The following is a 17,834-nucleotide window of genomic DNA, read 5'->3' as shown; positions in this document are numbered from 1 at the left end:
AAAGGAAGCCCATTAAGGTCCCATTGATATTAGTTGGCGATAATATGAAATGTGATGAACTCCACTGGTGAAATCAGCACAGCAGGCAAGCGATTGACTTTAGCTTATGGGAAGTTTGCCCTCAGCTCCACCATTTAAAAACAAAGGGTACCAAACCAATTTTTGGGATGTAAATTTGGAGTTTTGGGAATTTTTTTTGCAATTGTGATTGGTTTCAGTGGGGAGCAAGTGTGTTTCAGCACTTTTGATTCTCTTTTCGTGTAACATTTCCCTCCTTGCCATTTCAGATATCTCTCGTTATTTAATTCGTAACGTTCATATTTTTGCCAGTTGGCCAATAATCTTGCCCTTGCCTCCCACCCCCCAAAAAACACTTTCCCTAAGAGGAATATTGGTTACATTAAAATATCTGGACACCAAACCCCAAGTTGTTGCTTTTTAATGTTTGCATCACAATTTATAATTACTTCTGATTATTGGCTTCCCTCCTTCTCAAGGTCCTATCCTTGCTCCCTCCTAACACTCTACTTTCCTCCCAGGTTTTTTTTTGGGGGGGGGGGAAGGCAAAACACTTCCTGCCCCCCATTAAATGGCACCCCCAAATCCTTGACTTTCTTTGCCCACTTTTCCCTCTGCCTCGATGCCCGCCGGAGATCCCTCTTCCGAACCCCTCCTCTTCCTCCCCCACCATTGCACCGTCGGAATGTTAATTAGCATCCAGGATTTAATTAATTCAGCTGCCAATTAGTGCGGTGGCGGGGGGGAGGGGTGCTGCAGACGGGGGGCACAGATGGTTGTTCCTGGGTTGGCACCGTGCCACTTTCAACGGCGGATAGGGTGGGCGCGACGAAAGCCCAAGGAGTCGGGTGTTTTGTGTGTGTGTGTGTGTTTCGTCTCTTCTCCGGAAGGGACGCCAGGCTTGGTCATGCAAACACACACATTCGCACAAACCCTTGTATCTCTCTCCCCCCCCCCCTCCCCGCGTGGTTGGCATAATGGGCTGGCACCTGCACCACAGGACATAACTGGAAATGGGTGCTGGAACGAGGTTGGCACCGCATGAAGGAGAGAGAGAGAGAGAGAGAGAGAGGGGAGGAAGAGAAAGGGTGATAGGAAAAGAGGGGGGAAAGGATGACAGTGTGGAGGACGAGGGTTTCGAAGGAGAGCGAGCGACGAGGGGAAGGGGGCAGAGAAGCAAGGGATGGATAGAACGAAAAAGCGAACGATAAGCGCAGGGATGGAGGGGGGAGGCAGAAGGATGGAGGTTGTGGGGGGGGTGTGGAGAGGAAGGAGAGGAGGTGGTATATGCCAGCCCGATACCCGAAGCGATTCTGCTCGGGGGAGGGGCGATGACAGCTGGCACAGAGCAGCCGCCCGCCCTGCCACCCTCCCTTCCCTCTGCGGCATTCGCTCCGCTCGCCAGCTTTAATGCCAACCGGGCAGGGGTGCTGGTGTGTAGGGCGGGTGGGGGGGGAGGCTGAGTGTGAGATGCCAGGTTGGTGCATGATGACAGCGAAAGGGAGTGGGGGGGGGAAGGAGCAGGCAAGGCAGCAAGCAGCAGCTGGCAAGGCTGTGCCCGCAGGGAGATGGGAGGCAAGAGAGAGGGCCAGAGCGAACGGATTGGCACCAGGGTGGAGGCTGGCGCGCCGCGTGCAAATCTCTCTCTTTCTCTCTGAGATGTGTGCGAGGGTGTGCGGCGCTTTTCGCGTGCTTGGCACCATGCCCCCCGGCTCCGCTCTCTCCGTTTGGCAGCAGCTGGCAGGTGGCGAGGTGTTGGGAGGCATGGAAGAGGCAGGAGGAAGGCGAAGGAAGGGAGAGGAGATGGAGCCGGGTGGGTGCTTTGGTGACGGGCATCTGAGGTTGCACCCGGGCGGAGCTGCGGGCATTTGGGATGAGAGACTGGGATTGACACTAGAATAGGATCAGAGAGAGAGAAGGAGAGAGGTAGACGTGGAAATAAAAGCCTGGGCAAGTGTGGGGGCGGGTGCAACTTGAGGGGTGCCATTTGGGGGAGAGGAAGGGCATCTGCCAGATCGTGCCGCGGGCATTATTGGCACCCAGATCAGTTCTGTATTAAACGTCCCTTCCTCCTTCTCTCTCTCTGTCTCTCCCTACCCAGCCCCACTCCCTCTTTTCACACTGGCACACCTGTGACCATCTGAAGTTGGCACTGAGTCAAAGCCGGTTGGGGCTGGCATCACCCGCACTGGCACGTGAACAGAGTCGCTGATCTTGGCACTGCGGCAAACGGCAGAGAAGCAGAGGAGAATGATAAGTCGCTGCCATCCCTGCTGCCTGGGCACAGCCTCGTCGCGGCAGGCGGAGACCCTGGCGGGCACGGGAGGACGTGGCGCAGGGGGAACGGGGCAGACCGAGCGGCGTTCGGTCGGGTAGACATCTTCCTTTCTCCTGCTCCTTTCCATCTATCTGTCTGTTTTCTCTTTCTCAGCCGTATCAATCTGCCACCATTGAACGGATGTCTGCAGGTCAAGACCAGGAGCTCGGAAGATCTTCAGTCTTCAGCCAACCTCCTTCGTGGACCAACAAGGTATAGACTTGAAATTTCTTTTCCTGCACCTCCAGGAATAGGAGTTGTGGGTTCTCTGGCAGCAGTTTTGGGAGAGGAGGGTTGCTGACATGATAAATGTTTGCATTTTATGTTGGGTGGGGCATATCGTAGGATGGGTATGGTGGTTATTCAACTACCCATAGCGAGAAGCTGAGCAAACGGTTTGTTCAGATTGGTGGAATGGGAGGCCGATGGAAGCCACCTTGGCTGTTCAACGTAGTTTTGATATTTTTGCTTATTGGGTTGTGGTTTGGCTACAAATGGTTCCATAGAAACGGTCCGCCCTTATCGGCGGAAGGAATGAAGTGTTAAAAAACCGGAATTATGAACCTTAATTTTTGAAGAAATTTGTTGAGGCTTTCAGGGTTTGCCTTCTTAAAGATCCGTATAAAAACATTTTTGTTTTCAGGATGCTCCTGTTTCAATTTTTGCCCCCCCCCCCTCTTCTAGTGGGGCTCAGGGGGGAAACAGTTTACTTTTACCCCTGCTGTAACGCTAGCACAAATTAAAATGTATATTAGGGGCGAGGGGAGAAAGAGAGAACTTCCAAGACCTTTGTGGCTCAAAAAGAAAAAAAAAATCTCTTAAAATGTTCCTCCTCATTTTAAATATTTTTAATTAACATTTTTTAGTGAGCTGACAACCTATAATTTTCCAGGTGGCTTAGAGGGAGGGGAACATCCAAACCAATTAAGAACTTTTTTGATGAAGATAATGGCCTTGCACTAATCATTAATATGATCAGTGCACAGTCAAATGTGTCCCATTAAAATCAACTAGAAACCAGCATCCCAAGAACTGGGTGGTTAATTCATATCAATTTGTGAAATTCAGCCCTTCTCCCCATTTCTTGTTAGCTCCTTCTTTGTTCCCTATTTTCTCTTCCGTTTTGCTGAAGCTTCTTTCTCTTCCCCCAACTTCTCGCTGTGTTTCTGTTCTGTTCTGTTTTGTTTGGTTTTTGGTTTTTTACCTGTTTCTTCATCCACCTTACCTCTGGGCTTCTGGGCTTCTTTACTTTCCATAATATCTTCCTTATCCTCAGACCAAAGGTCGTTGTGAGGCTTAAATTCCAGCCAAACTCCTAGTTTTCCCTTTCCTCACAGAAACCGGACCTACAAACATTCCAATAGCTTTGTCCCCATAGAACCTGGAGCACCTGAAAGCATTCCGTGTCATCACAGAAGCTCAGCCAATCACTGCTGGAGGCTTCAGCAGCACACTTACTGTGCAATATAGATACAAGCCAATTTATCGGTGGATCCTTATTGGTTCGGAGTTTATCTGAGATGTGTTGCTTGAGTCGAGGGGTAGTCATAGATGACTTACAAACCAAAGATGCCTGCCCAGACAGCTCTGATTAAAATCTGATTAAAACCCCACGTTTTAATCTGTGATTAATAAATTACTTGATTAATCATGTCTATCAAGTCTTCAGCCCTAATAAACTCTAAGAGACAATTTTCATCAAGGAGAATTATTTTCAATTTCCAAAAGCTTTAAAGCGAAACACGTTATAATTGTCCAGACGCAGAGAGTGCGTGGAGAGGACCCCTTTTCCGGTCTGATCCTGTGCCCTTTTAGAATTTCAGTTTTCCCCCTGCCCCTTTCCTGCTTCCTAATCACTCACTTCATCAGAGTGCCAGGTGGAAAATGCTACCCCACGCCAATTCCGGGGGTTTCGTGTGTGTAAAAAGAATTATTTTAACTCAGTTTAAATTACAAAATAAAATCCCTCAAGCCCCGATATTCATTTTGACGTATGAAGTCTTTAATCATTAGGATCCTACGTACCCCAAAGACTGCCTCCTCTGTTTTGCCCCAATGCCAGATTCAGCCATCTTGGACGCAGAGCAGGGTGGGGAATGTGAACTCCAACTCCCATCAGCCCCAGCAAGCATGGCCAATGGGCAAGGCTGATGGGTGTTGTAGTCCGACCACATCTGGCGGGCCAATGGTTGATTATCCCAAATACAGACAGAGGTGTTTTGGGCAGGTGAAGGGCAATCATTTTTACCCAGAAGTAAGTCCCATTGACCTCAGTAGGGCTCATTTCTGTAATAAATCTGCTTCGGGTCTCTGCCTTACAGATCCATTAAAGTCTGACCTGGAATGTCTTCCAGGAATGCCTTCCAGAAGAAATAATGCCTATTTATTTTATCTGAAGCATTTTTAGCCTTCTCTTTGGCTGGAAAAGGATTCCAGAGCAGTTTACAAAGATCAGTGAATTTCATATATATATATATATATATATATATATATATATATATATATATGGCTTTTCACTTGAATGTTTCCCAAGTCGTCTTGCAGCGTACAAATGAGACGTTAACGCCAAATGTAATAACAAGAATAAAAAGAAATTCTAAAATGCTTGTATGTATTAGGACAGGTCCACTCCGTCGACAAATAATTATAAAGAGAAGCCACCGACATACCCAGGAACCCTTCAAATTAAGGACCAAATGTCTGGTTTTGCCTGGCACCTAAAAGCAAGCCATGATTTTTTTTAGTTACAAAATTCTTATAACGACCTGATGGACTGGAAACAGCCGAACTCTGGCTTGTTTTCTGTAAATATGGTTAAGTGTCATGTCTGAATGCCCAGCTAGACCATCGCTTAAAAGGATCGCCCACCAACCCGGATTGTGAAACTGTGGTTTGCAGTGGGCTTCCAAAGTATGGTTTGCATGGTTGAGCATTCCAGCAAACCACAGTACATACGGCGATAAGCCGGTCTCTTGCTGATATCTCCATATGCCCGTCATCGAGGGCTGGTGCTTAGTTTAGTAACCTGTGCTGTAGTTTTGCTGTGCAATTGAGATAGCAGCGAGCGTTTAAGGCCACAAACCATAGTTAGCACGAACCGTAATCGTTGTGCCTGCCTTGGTTCCTTGTTTGGTAGCTAGAGTTAAGAACTGTGCATGTTTTTAAGCTTTTTGTATGATGGGCGTGAAGCTGGCTGGTTCACAAATCTGCCTGGCTCGAACGCCTCAACACATTGGGCTTTTTCTTTGCAGTTGTGATTCAGTGGTGGCTGTTTTCGTGGCATTTTGGTTTCCTTTTGGGTAGAATTCACCTTCCCTGAGTCCTTTGGAAAGGCTGAACTGGAAAGGCAACTTGCCAGCCAACTGAACAAATAGTGCCAAATTAGTACAGAAAGAGATCTCGTCATTCTTTGAGCCTATGTAAATGGGACTGAGGAAGTTCCCCTCTTAATCCGGGCTGGAGTTCTGTTTCCTTTCTTTCCTGAGCATCGGAACTGTATGGTAGTAGGTTTTCGACAGCTGAAGTAAATTCTTTGCGAATCTCAGGACCGGCACAGAGCTGCTTTGCACGTGCTGCTAAACCGAACTGTAGCTTAGCATTAAGGAGGATATTGACAAGCTGGAACGGGTGCCGGAAGACAGAGACCAAGATTATAAAGGTCTTTAGGAGGAACGGTTGAGGTAGTTGGGTGCCTGTAGAAGAGAAGACAGAGCCGCTATGAGAGCCATCTTCAAATATCTGAGAGAGCCAGTGTGGTGTAGTGGTTAAGAGCGGTGGACTCGTAATCTGGTGAACTGGGTTCGATTCCCCGCTCCTCCACCTGCAGCTGCTGGGTGACCTTGGGCCAGTCACACTTCTCTGAAGTCTCTCAGCCCCACTCACCTAGAATCATAGAATCATAGAATCATAGAGTTGGAATAGACCACAAGGGCCATCGAGTCCAACCCCCTGCCAAGCAGGAAACACCATCAGAGCACTCCTGACATATGGTTGTCAAGCCTCTGCTTAAAGACCTCCAAAGAAGGAGACTCCACCACACTCCTTGGCAGCAAATTCCACTGTCGAACAGCTCTTACTGTCAGGAAGTTCTTCCTAATGTTTAGGTGGAATCTTCTTTCTTGTAGTGTTTGTTGTGGGGGAGGAAGGGAAAGGAGAATGTTGGCCAATTTAAGACTCCTTAAAGGTAGTGAAAGACGGGATATCAAATCCCAACTCTTCTTCTTCTTGAGGGGCTGCCCCATGGAAGATGGGGACAAGCTTGTCTCCTGCTGCTGCAGAGGGTAGGAGACGAGCCAGTTTGATTCAAATCACAAGAAAGGAGAGTCCCACCAAATTTAGGAAGAACTTTTTGACCAGAAGAGCAATTCATGGTGGAACATGTGACCTCGGAAGGTGGCAGAGGTTGGATGGTCAGGGATTGTTTAGTTGTGGTTCCTGCTTTGTGGGGGTTCAAAATAAACCACAAGCCTGGGTTCAGGTGGCACGTTGAGCCAAACCATGGTTTAGCTCTCAGCAGCAGCACAGTGGCTGCAATTTCCACTTTTAACATTTATAGCTTAAACAGAATTTCATGTTGAGAATGGGGGAGCTCCTTTTGAGAGAAGGTGGCAAGTAGAAGTCTGGCTATGGTGCTTTCTCTTAAGAGACATTTTGCTTTCTTCATATTTATATACCTACTCAATTTATGCAGTCATACCTCATGTTGCATTTGCTTCAGGTTGAGCGTTTTCAGGTTGCGTCCTGCGGCGACCTGGAAGTACCGGACGGGGTTACTTCCGGGTTTCACCGCTTGCGCATGTGCAGACGCTCAAAATGATGTTAGGCACATGTGCAGAAGCGGCAAATCGCAACCCGCGCATGCACAGACGCGGGTTGCATTCTGCTCATGTTGCGAACAGGGCTCCAGAGTGGATTCCTTTTGCAACCAGAGGTACCACTGTATAGTGTTCCCATAGCAGAAGTACGCTAGGAAGCCAGTGTGGTGTAGTGGTTAGAGTGTCGGATCAGGACCTGGGAGATCAGGGTTCAAATCCCCACTCAGTCATGACGTTCACTGGGTGACCTTGGGCCACTCCCAGTCCCTTAACCTACCTCACAGGGTCGTTGTAGGCATTAACTGAGAATGGGGGTGAACCATGTACCGCTTGGAGGAAAACATGGGATATAAACACAATAAATAAGCTTTTCTGCTTTCCTGCTTAAGGAAGTTGGACGTGCCAGCCGGGTGGAGAGGTCGGTTGCCAACCTGCCCTCCATAGATCACCATGTGGTCGCAATTGGACGTGGACCAGTCGCAAAACATGCTTGGCGCCTTGGGGATTTCTGACTGGTTAATGTTTGCAGATGTTAGACCAGTTTCAGACCTAATAGCTGTGCCTAGCAACTAAAAGTTGATGGACATAGGCTAGGGAAGAATTTTCAGCCTCCCCAGAAGACTACAGTTCCCACGATTCTTTGGTGGTGGAGAAACACTCAAGAGCTGAGCAGGCTTCAAAATGTTGCAGGTCTATAGCACAGGTGTAGTTTTTGGGGTTACCAGTATGATGTTTCAATGCAGAGCATGTCATACATTTGGAGCAGAGAGCCGATGGGTGTCACTCGCCTTGTTCTCATCCATGGTGTTTGTGTGTATACAGATCTAGGTAGATGTGCAGTGGTGCCTCGCAAGACGAAAATAATCCGTTCCGCGAGTCTCTTCATCTAGCGGTTTTTTCGTCTTGCGAAGCAACCCTATTAGCAGCTTAGCGCTATTAGCGGTTTAGCGGCTATTAAAGGCTTAGCGGCTAAAAGGCTATTAGCGGCTTAGCAGCTTAGAAAAGGGGGGGAAGCGGAAAAAAACGCAAGACTCGCAAGACGTTTTCATCTTGCGAAGCAAGCCCATAGGGAAATTCGTCTTGCGAAGCGCATCGAAAAACGGAAAACCCTTTCGTCTAGCGGGCTTTTCGTCTTGCGAGGCATTCGTCTTGTGGGGCACCACTTGTATATATTTTGCAGCAAAAGAGCACTGATGAGTCTGTTGATTTGGTGATGCTGAATTTAATCAGCCCACGGTAAGTAGCAAAATATTTTTGCTCATCAATGCAGATAATGATCTTTGAATATCCTCGTAAGGTGAGATGATTCAAGAGAGGAGCCATTGTTCAGGAACCTGAGAGAAATTAGCGGAATATTTTTGCTAATCAATGCAGATGATGGTTTTCAAATATTGTCGTAATGCAAGATGCTTCAGGAGAGGAGAGGCTTGATCTGGAGCCAGAGTTTAGCCCCAGAACCTGTTTATTGTGCCAGAGATTGAGCACACTGAAACAAACAGCAGTGTCAATGTCACCAAGCCCATTGCAGAAATATCCATGGTGGACTGTACCACTCAGACTACAGATGGGGGAATCATCTGTTTGAATGCTTTCCCCATTGTGGGGGGAAATATTGCAAGCAAAAGAGAGGGTTAGATTAGAATGCTGATGTGCTCATTTTTTAAGAACAGGGAGGTGTGAGGGGGTGTTATTGGGACTTTCCAAGCTTGCAGTCTGAAATGGTGCAGTCTAGAAAGGACTGTACTCTGTGTTGTATCAGCTTGGAGTCGTGTTTTCGTTGACAGAGAAACAGAGAGCCACCTTCCTCCTGCCCTTCTCATTTGCCTTTCCCGATCCGTAGGGAAGACGTCAGAAGAAAAGTACCGTGAGTCCAGCGAGTTCTTAGACTCAGCTCTCCCTCCTCTGCCCAGACCGCAAACAGATGCCTTCTTATCATTTGTTTCTTCAGCTTTTTGATTCCAGCACAAACCCGTTTCTAAGCTTCACACCCCTAATGCCCCAGTACAGTCATGAGGGCTAGAAACGTCTTTTAAAAATCAAGCATTAATTGATCCTCTGAAACCAAAACATTTATGTTAGAGGCCAATCTTTGCCACAAACCCCAAACAGTATTTTTGCGGGGGTCAGTTCTGCTTTATTAATGTGTGTGTGTATTTTCATTTATTATGTGCGGGTCTGTTTTCAGCCCTGTTTGAACTCAATAAATACCGTATTTTTCGCTCTATAAGACGCACCAGAGCACAAGACGCACCTAGTTTTGGGAGGAGGAAAACAAGAAAAACAATATTCTGAATCTCAGAAGCCAGAACAGCAAGAGGGATCGCTGCGCAGCGAAAGCAGCGATCCCCCTTGCTGTTCTGGCTTCTGGGATAGCTGTGCAGCCTGCATTCGCTCAATAAGACATACACACATTTCCCCTTACTTTTTAGGAGGGGAAAAGTGAGTCTTATAGAGCAAAAAATATGGTAATTGGCGTGTGATAGTGAAAGGCAGGCATTGGGTCAGGCCTAGCAGACGTAGGGAGATTGTGGAGAGATCTTGAAGCTGAGATTCTAGCGCTGGTTGGGACTGTGCACAGGATCACTTGGCAGAGTCTGATTCTATTTCCCACCATCAGAAGTAATTATTATTATTATTATTATTATTATTATTATTATTATTTTCACCCTCCACCCTAAGGTCCCAGGGTGAGTTACAATTAAAAAGCAATATGAAAAACAGTTTGAAACAACCCACCAGTACAGAAATAAGGTGGGTCAAGAATTACGCACTTTTGAGTGCCGAAAGCTAGGATAAAGGGGTGCATCTTCAGCATTTGCCAAAAGCCATACAATGAGGGTGCCAGGTACACCTCTCTGAGGGAGTCCCACAACTTAGGGGCTGCCACAAAGAAGGCCCTGTCCTGGGCTGCCACCTCCCAGAGCTTGTGAGGGCACTGGAACAAGAAAGAGGGCTGCCCCTCTTTGCCAATCTAAACACCTGAGAGAGTCTGTATCGAAGGAGACTGTCTTTCAGGTATTCAGGGCGTTTACGGCTTTAAACACCAACATGAGCACGGTGAATTGGGCCCAGGGGCTTTTGAGATCTACAGGGAAGCCCAGCCGCTAATGTGGCCGCTGCAGTTTGCACCAGTTGAAGTTGCCATGTTGTCTTCCAAGGGCAGCCCCACATAGGAACAGTGGGGCTGGTGGCAGCGCAGGAGCCTCTGGCACAAAGCCAATGGGGAGCTGTGTGGGGCAGGCAGGCAGGCAATGAGTTTTGAGTTTTGTAGGCTGGTCCAAGAGATGGGGAGGGCATAGGGGGTGAGTTTTATCAGCTAGGCAGGAGCAAAGTAGGAGCTGCCCGGGGCTGAATTGATCGGTTAAATCTGAGCTCTTTGAGCCTCTTATTACACCAAGGGTGATGTTGACCCAACAATATAGCATTATCCCAGGACCCCTGAAGGTAGAAATTAATCTTAACGTGTCTTCTGTTGAGGGCTGTCTGCTTTCTATCTTTTGTACTCACAACCAACCTGTGAGGGAGGTGCAGCTGAGGAAGTGTGAATTGCCCAACATCGCCCAGTGAACTTCATGTTTGAAAAGGGATTCGAACCCAAATCTCCCTGAGCTGGCCTTTTGTGGGCCTAGATGGGGTATGGCGTATGTGGGTCTGCCCTATGAAATTTGGGGTGGTGAGTCAGGTTCTGTATAGCTTGAATAGGAGCTACAGTGGGGATGGGGAATTTTTTTTTTCCAGCCAGAGGGCCGCATTCTGATCTGAGCAATCTTTCGGGGGCCGCATGCCAGTGACTTGACACGGCCAGAGGGAAAAGTGAGGGGGGCAATAATTTTTTATTTTACGGTAGGCTGGTTTCTACATACTTTGCCCCCCCCCCGCCCTTGGGAAAATTCCCATGGTCTTTGCCCCCTTCCGTCAGCCCACTCCAGGGCCCTTTGCTCTGCCCTTATGTCAAAAGACTACAAATAGTCTTCTATCAATGTCTTCAAGATGGCGCCCGTTGCCGTGGCAACAGAAACAGGGAACCAGGCTTCCCCTGGCTTGAGAAACACAGGCCAAAGATGGCAGGCTACCTTCTCCCCGCACCCCACCCCTCAGACGTTTTAGGGTTTGGCAGAGAAGAGGGCGGGGTGGAGACAGATCGGGAAATGCGTGCGAATTCTGCCGCCATTACAAAACAATAGATGGGGAGTTGACTGATCAAGGACACGGCCCCAAATAGATGTCAGAGAAGTAGTGCACTTGCACCTCATATCCCAAGCCTTTAAAAATGGGTCAGCCCACATTGTACGCCGGTATTTATGCTCTGTTGCACATAAAATATTCCCTTTGCCCTTGACAAAGACTTTCCAACATGCAGCCTGTTAGCAGGTGATAACGCTCCTCTCCCATGCTGTGAAAATCTTTCCCCTCCCTGATTCCCAGATACCAAACACCAACATGGTGGAGCATCTTTCCCACGTGCTGAAGGTCCCGGGTTCAATTTCTGTCACTTCCAGGCAGGGCTGGGAGAGACCCATGGGCTTCCTCCATGGGGTGGCACCCAGCTTCCTGAAATCGTTGTCTTATTATCTCATTTTATTTTCTAACCATCCTGGGCGCCGTTCACTCCTATGAGAGAAAACAGAACGGATCCCCCTTGAGGATTTTTTTTTGGGGGGGGGCACCTAAATCTGCTCCTAGTTGATCTCAACCACTGAGAATCTCCTCTGCTATCTTGCACAGCCTCTTCCTGACTTCCGTTCCTTGGTCACACTCTAGTGTGACCGAATTTTGGAAAAACCATGGTGTTTAGGAGGACAGCATAGCTAGGAGAGGGCAGCCGTCTTGCCTGATGCCAGAGACCTTGTTTAATTTTCGAAAGTCTGCCCTGCTTTTCGTCCAACAGAAAACTCTCAAGAGCACCTGACGGTATGGAAATGAAAAAAGAATCAGAATAATCTTACTGGTGAACTTAGTTTAAGCCAGTAGCTGGTTTGGATTTCTTTGCAGGGTTTCCCCTTCCAAATCAACCTTACAAATTTCAGAATATTTGGATCGCCTGCTAAGAAACTGGCGCCGGTTGGAAAACAATATTGTTTTTCTTTCCACGCACATTTCTTGCTAAGCAAAATTGTTTTAGAACATTTTTGCATTAAATCACAGGGTTTGAGGTTTTATTGGGGTTTGCACCCATTATTAGCAGCGTTATGGAGAGGCAGATAACAGTCAGTGCTAAAGTCTCTAGCCCATCTAGAAAGAAAGTTATGAAGCAAATCTGCAATTGTTCTTATAAGTATTTTCTATTAGATGAGCCAGCCTGGCTGCTCCCGCCTTTTTTGGTTTTAAGCCAATGAGTGAAGTCATAGCTGTGATTGACAAGAGTCTGCCGATTCCCTTCTTCTGTCTCAATTTTCTCATCCTTGGGATCTCCATAATTTCCCCTTTCCCTGCAGCAACTAGGATGCGTCTTTCCTCTGGTGGGTTTGTCTGAGCTGTTTCCTGCAAATACTCTATACACAGTGAGTCCAGGCGGATGTTAAAGGAATTCCCCCCACCTTCAGATGGCAATGCAATAATAATAATAATAATAATAATAATAATAATAATAATAATAATAATAAATCTGCAAAGAAAGAGGCTTCGGCATAAACAACAAGCAATAAGAATTCACTGTATAGGCAATTTGCAGTATAGTGGTATACGTAAGAAGGGATTACAGTGGTGCCTCGCAAGACGAAAAGAATCCGTTCTGTGATTCTCTTCGTCTAGCGGTTTTTTCGTCTTGCGAAGCAAGCCCATTGAAGGATTAGCGGATTAGCGCTATTAGCGGCTTTTAGCGGCTTATCGGATCAGCTGATAAGTGGCTTAGCGGCTTAGAAAAAGGGGGGGAACCCGCAGGAACTCGCAAGACATTTTCGTCTTGCGAAGCAAGCCCATAAGAGATTCGTTTTGCGAAGCACCTCCAAAACGGAAAACTCTTTCGTCTAGCGAGTTTTCCGTCTTGCGAGGCATTCGTCTTGCGGGGCACCACTGTAGGTCTTACTCCCAGGTAACTGGGTACAGGACTAGGTTTTGGCTTAGGGTTGGCATTGAAAGCCAGCCTTCAACGGCTGTGTGGCAGGCAGAAATTAAGCAGGTTCAGCTCTTTCTAGTTTGGAAAGACAATTTGGGGGCGGAAGAGTGGTGCGTTCGAATTCTGCCGGTCGGGAATGACACAAAGCAGACGCAAACGTCATGCCAATCCGTGCCCTCTTTTTCAAGTGTGTTGGAGGACCCAGGAAAAAAACAACACAGAAAACCCTTTTGTGGCCCTCCTGTACCACAGGATTTCAACTCTTTAGCGCGCCCGTTTTGTGGCACTGCTTTCTCAAGGTATATGGATGATCAATTACCGACTAAAACAGAAGCAGCTAAGTCCTGCATCCCCCTTGTTAATAAGGGAGGGAGGGTGATACTGCTTTGGTTTTAATTATCTACTTGTGTTTTTATCTTGTATTTTATTCGGTGAACCTGCCCTGAGACCTTGTGACGAAGGTCGCTATATAGATTTAATAAATAATAACAACAACCCACATTCATTGGCACTGTGCAAATAAACCCCTAGATCAAGAAATTCACATAAAAAAAAAGTCGTTTTGGGTGCACATGAAAGATACTTTCCCTGCTTCACAGGAAAAAGCGAGACCTTAGATCAGTATCCAATATTTGTCTATTCTTCGGTGCTTTTACTCTCTTCCCTCTCCCCGCACAAATATATTCACCCAACCACCACCCTGCCAAAAGCATGTTCCCCCCGCAGACCATCTCTTTAATATAATTTTTATTTCTTTTTAATTTTTTTATTGTACCCCATCCCCCCCTTTAAATACACAACAGAAAGACATTTCCCCTCGCCCCATTCTGGGGTGCAGAGTTGTGGGGAGAAGGGGGGCAGTCTGAGGAAAACAGGGTGGTCTCGGAGGGTGAGCCGCTGTAGGAGCCCACCCCCTCTGGACGCCCCGAATGTAGTTCGTTTGGTTATTTTTGTGGGGGATTCTTTCTTTCTTTTTTTTGTAATCCCCCCTTCTCTACCCCACAGGTTTCCACTTCCATCAACTTCTTAAAATTCTTGTCCATCTTTGTTTTAAGTGGGAGAGGGCCTAAAAAACACTTGGCAGGTCGGAAGGGGGGGGGAACAGGGCTGGGGAAAGAAAAGAACGGGAGAAGGAACCCCAAAAGAACGGACACAAAGAAGGAAGAAAAACGTGAGGGCGTAACTTTTCTTCTTCTTCTTCGTCATCGTCGTCATATGTCTTTTTCTTTTAAAAAAAGATTATTTCCAGTTTGCTTTTTATTATTCCTTTTTGTTGGTGGGTAGTCTCTCTCTCAAACTGTTGGTTTTCTTTTTGGTTATTGTATAGAAGTTTTTTTTTTTTAAAGAGCTTTGGATTCATAAAGAGGGTTTTTTGTGTTCTTTTTTTTTTTTCCTTTTTTTCTTTTTTGCAAGGACGTCGGCACACCAGCACATGGCAGGTAACTGTGTGTGTGTAGACGGGAGGATCCTTCTGGTTTTATTTTATTATTATTATTTTCTTCTCTTTCTTTCTTTTTTTAAAGCCATCGGAGTAGGGGTTTTTTTTGTGTGTCGTTTCCCGCGCGGAGACGGAAGTCACGTCTATCAGGAGGAAAAAGACAGCGAGGTTGTTAGTTTTATTTGGTTCCTCAGTGCGGGCAGAGACCCAACTGGGGACGAGGAGGAGGAGGAGGAGAGAGAGAGAGAGAGAAGAGGGAAAAAATGGCAGGAAAGAAGAGGGAGAGGTGCCTTTCTTCCCCAGTTTGGTTGCTGTTCAAGTCGTTCAAAATCCATCAACAAGTTCGGGAGTCTGTCCATCCGTCCAGGCCGGGAATTATTATACACAATGGGCAGCACATGCTCTAGGAGGGGTTGGGGGTGTGGGGTTGGGGACTCAGTTTCTCATCTTTGCCCCCCTCCCCCCCCCTTAAGTTTTGTTTCCTTGGGTTAATAACTTTTCTTTCTTTCCGTCCATTATTTTTGTTTGCTTTTTTTTTTTTTGGCCTTTCTCAAGTCGGTAATAACACAGTAAAAGGGTGGAAGGTGAGAGAGAGTGAGAGAAGGAGCACTAAGCAGGTGTGTGTGAGAGAGGGACGGAGAGGGAGGGGACCAGGTTCGCACGAGGGCGTGCGACAGGTGTGCCGGCAGCGGTCACAAGCGTGTGTGGAGATGGGCGGTTTGGGCAGGAGTGTGGCTCTCGCACACATGAGGGGTAGGACTTTGGGCAAAGGATTCTGGGAAGCTCCCGTTGACACGAGGAGATGGCGCGGCGGCCTTTGCGGGCGAGGGAAAGGGGTCCTCTCCACTGGGGTCGGTATCCCCCAAGGAACACCTGTTGAGATGCCGGGGGACCCTTGAGGGAAAACATGGAGGACACCGAGACCTGAACCATAGACAGTGAGAGCCTCTCGTGCCTCTCTCATGTGAGGTACATGTGTATGCCACAGGAGGTGGAAGACTCTGGAATACACAGGCATGTGTGAAGGGACTGCGGGAAGGCGATGGGTTGGGCACCCATGTCGGATCCAGGATCCCTTTCTGGGAGGAGAGACCCTGGGAACTGGCGTCGGCTGGTGCACAAGGGGCAAGGGGCACGGTGGGTGGCAGAGGAGAACAGCTTCTGCACTCCATGCAGAGCGCAAGGCATTTCTGAGGTGGGCACTGTTGGGGGGCTCCTCAGGCGGCAGGCGGCATTTCTGTTCCGCACCAGGTCAACTGGTCTTCCCTCAAGGTGGCGGTGGGGTTGGGGGAGTGGGGTGGGACGGCTGAACATCTGGGTCCAGCTTTGCCCATATGGCTACCCAGGGGTCTGGGAAGAGCGTGGCCTTCGGGCAACTGGGTGTCGTTTCTTGAGTTTACTGGTGGCGGGGGCTGCGTGATGGGCGTTTGGTATGGGCAGAGGGCAGAGGGCACGCCAGGCGGGCGCCCTTCCCTCCGCCGGCTGGTTGGCTAGTTGGTTTGGTTGCTTAGTCCTTCTCTCTCAGTCGGTGGCAGTGTAGCATCCGTCTCTATAAAGCTAGTAGTGTCGTAGAGGTAGCGTTACTTTTTGGGCTGGAGTCCGAGTGAGGTAATTTGGATTCCTCTTTGGCAAACACCGATGCGGTTGCTGCGTTGGATCCGGCCTTGCGCCGGTGAGCGCTGGAGCGAAGGTGGGCCCCCAGGGCCTCGCGCCCGCTCACAAGCACCTCGCAGGCCAGGCAGTGGTAGGTGCACACGGGCACCCGCAGGGGGGGCGGGGCCGCGGGGGGCTGGCGCCCAAAGTAGCAGAAAGTGGCCTGGTGGGCGGCGGCGGCCCCCTCGCTCTCAAAGGCTGCCTTGCACTGGCGGCAGAGGTACTGGTGAGTCACGTCAACCGTGGAGATGCCAGGGGCCTCGGGCACCTCGACGGGCGGCTCGGGCATGGGCGTCGGGAGCAGGGGGCTGGGCAGCAGCCCCATAAGCGTCTGAGGTATGACGGGGTTCATGGGGAACAGCCCCTTCTTCATGCCGTAGAGCTGCTGGAAGTAGGCCCCGGGCAGCTGTGCCCCAAAGAGCGAGGGGGCTGCCGCCGTGGCTGCCGCCGGCAACGGGAAGGGCAGGAACTGGCCTCCCAGCAAGGCCGGCACGGCGGCCTTCAACGTCTTGAGGTTCTTCACCGCGGCGGTGGAGGGCACGGAGGGTTCCTGGGCTGAGCTGGAGGCGGGGTCTGCCTGGCCGTCGCCCGGGGAAGTCTCTGGAGCAGGTGCCGGCGGCTCTGTGGAGGGGCCAAGCTGGGCCGGTTCCGGAGTGAGGTGCTGAGGTAAGGGGGGCCCCGGCTGCGTGGAGGCCAAAGGGGTGCTCAGGGCCCCGGAGGAAGAGGAAGGGCCTGTTGGGAGAGAAAAGAGAGGTGAGTTGTGTGCTGCCTCCACCTGTTTCCTCAATGTTGCCTTTCTCCACTGGCTCCCTGCTTCAAAGCCTTAGGGACGGAGTCTTTGCAGGACGACGGGAGAGCCCAGCCCTCCTGGGATAGCTAAGGCTGGAGAGCATGAAACTCAGGGTTAATCTCTTGAAAGACTTACATTGGCTCCCAGTATGTTTCCGAGCACAATTCAAAGTGTTGGTGCTGACCTTTAAAGCTCTAAACGGCCTCGGCCCAGTATACCTGAAGGAGCGTCTCCACCATAGCTGTCAACTTTTCCCTTTTTTAAAGGGAAATCCTATTAGGAATAGGGGAATTTCCCTTAATAAAAGGGAAACGTTGACAGCTATGGTCTCCACCCCCATTGTTGAGTCCGGACACCGAGGTGCAGCTCTGAGGGCTTTCTGGTAGTTCCCTCCCTGCGAGAAGTGAGGTTACAGGGAACCAGGCAGAGGGCCTTCTTGGTAGTGGCGCCCGCCCTATAGAATGCCCTCCCATCAGATGTCAAGGAAATAAACAACCACCTGACTTTTAGAAGACATCTGAAGGCAGCCCTATTTAGGGAAGTTTTTAATGACTGATGTTTTAATGTATTTTAAATATTTTGTTGGAAGCTACCCAGAGTGGCTGGGTAAACCCATCCAGATGGGCAGGGTATAAAGAATAAATTTGTTATTATTATTATTTATTAGGGGTTCGAGTCCCACGTTGGGTCTTGCAGGGTGTTGGACTAGATGATCCTCTACATTTCTACAATTCCACAACCCAACATCT

General features: G+C 48.8%; 2 protein-coding genes across 5 annotated transcripts in view; one reads left to right on the top strand and one right to left on the bottom strand.

The window, feature by feature from the left end:
• The first annotated feature begins 2,174 nt into the window (after nucleotides 1-2,174).
• THTPA (thiamine triphosphatase) overlaps nucleotides 2,175-17,834 on the top strand; it is a 55,312-nt gene continuing 39,652 nt past the window's right edge. Inside the window, exon 1 of the mRNA XM_083472884.1 lies at nucleotides 2,175-2,548. The gene's annotated coding sequence lies outside the window, so the exon portion shown is untranslated. The remainder of the gene's footprint in view (nucleotides 2,549-17,834) is intronic.
• The window catches only part of ZFHX2 (zinc finger homeobox 2), a 32,363-nt gene continuing 29,330 nt past the window's right edge, over nucleotides 14,802-17,834 (bottom strand). For all 4 annotated transcript variants that reach the window (XM_083472429.1, XM_083472431.1, XM_083472430.1 and 1 more), the window contains one exon: nucleotides 14,802-17,027. In XM_083472429.1, the coding sequence (XP_083328555.1) occupies nucleotides 16,192-17,027 (836 nt within the window). In that variant the 3' untranslated portion in view covers nucleotides 14,802-16,191. The remainder of the gene's footprint in view (nucleotides 17,028-17,834) is intronic.

The sequence above is a fragment of the Podarcis liolepis genome (genome assembly GCF_965112155.1).
Source record: "Podarcis liolepis genome assembly, chromosome: 13".
Classification (NCBI taxonomy): domain Eukaryota; kingdom Metazoa; phylum Chordata; class Lepidosauria; order Squamata; family Lacertidae; genus Podarcis; species Podarcis liolepis.
The sequence above is the reverse complement of the archived record's forward strand: the minus strand, read 5'-3'. Positions and strand labels throughout refer to the sequence as shown.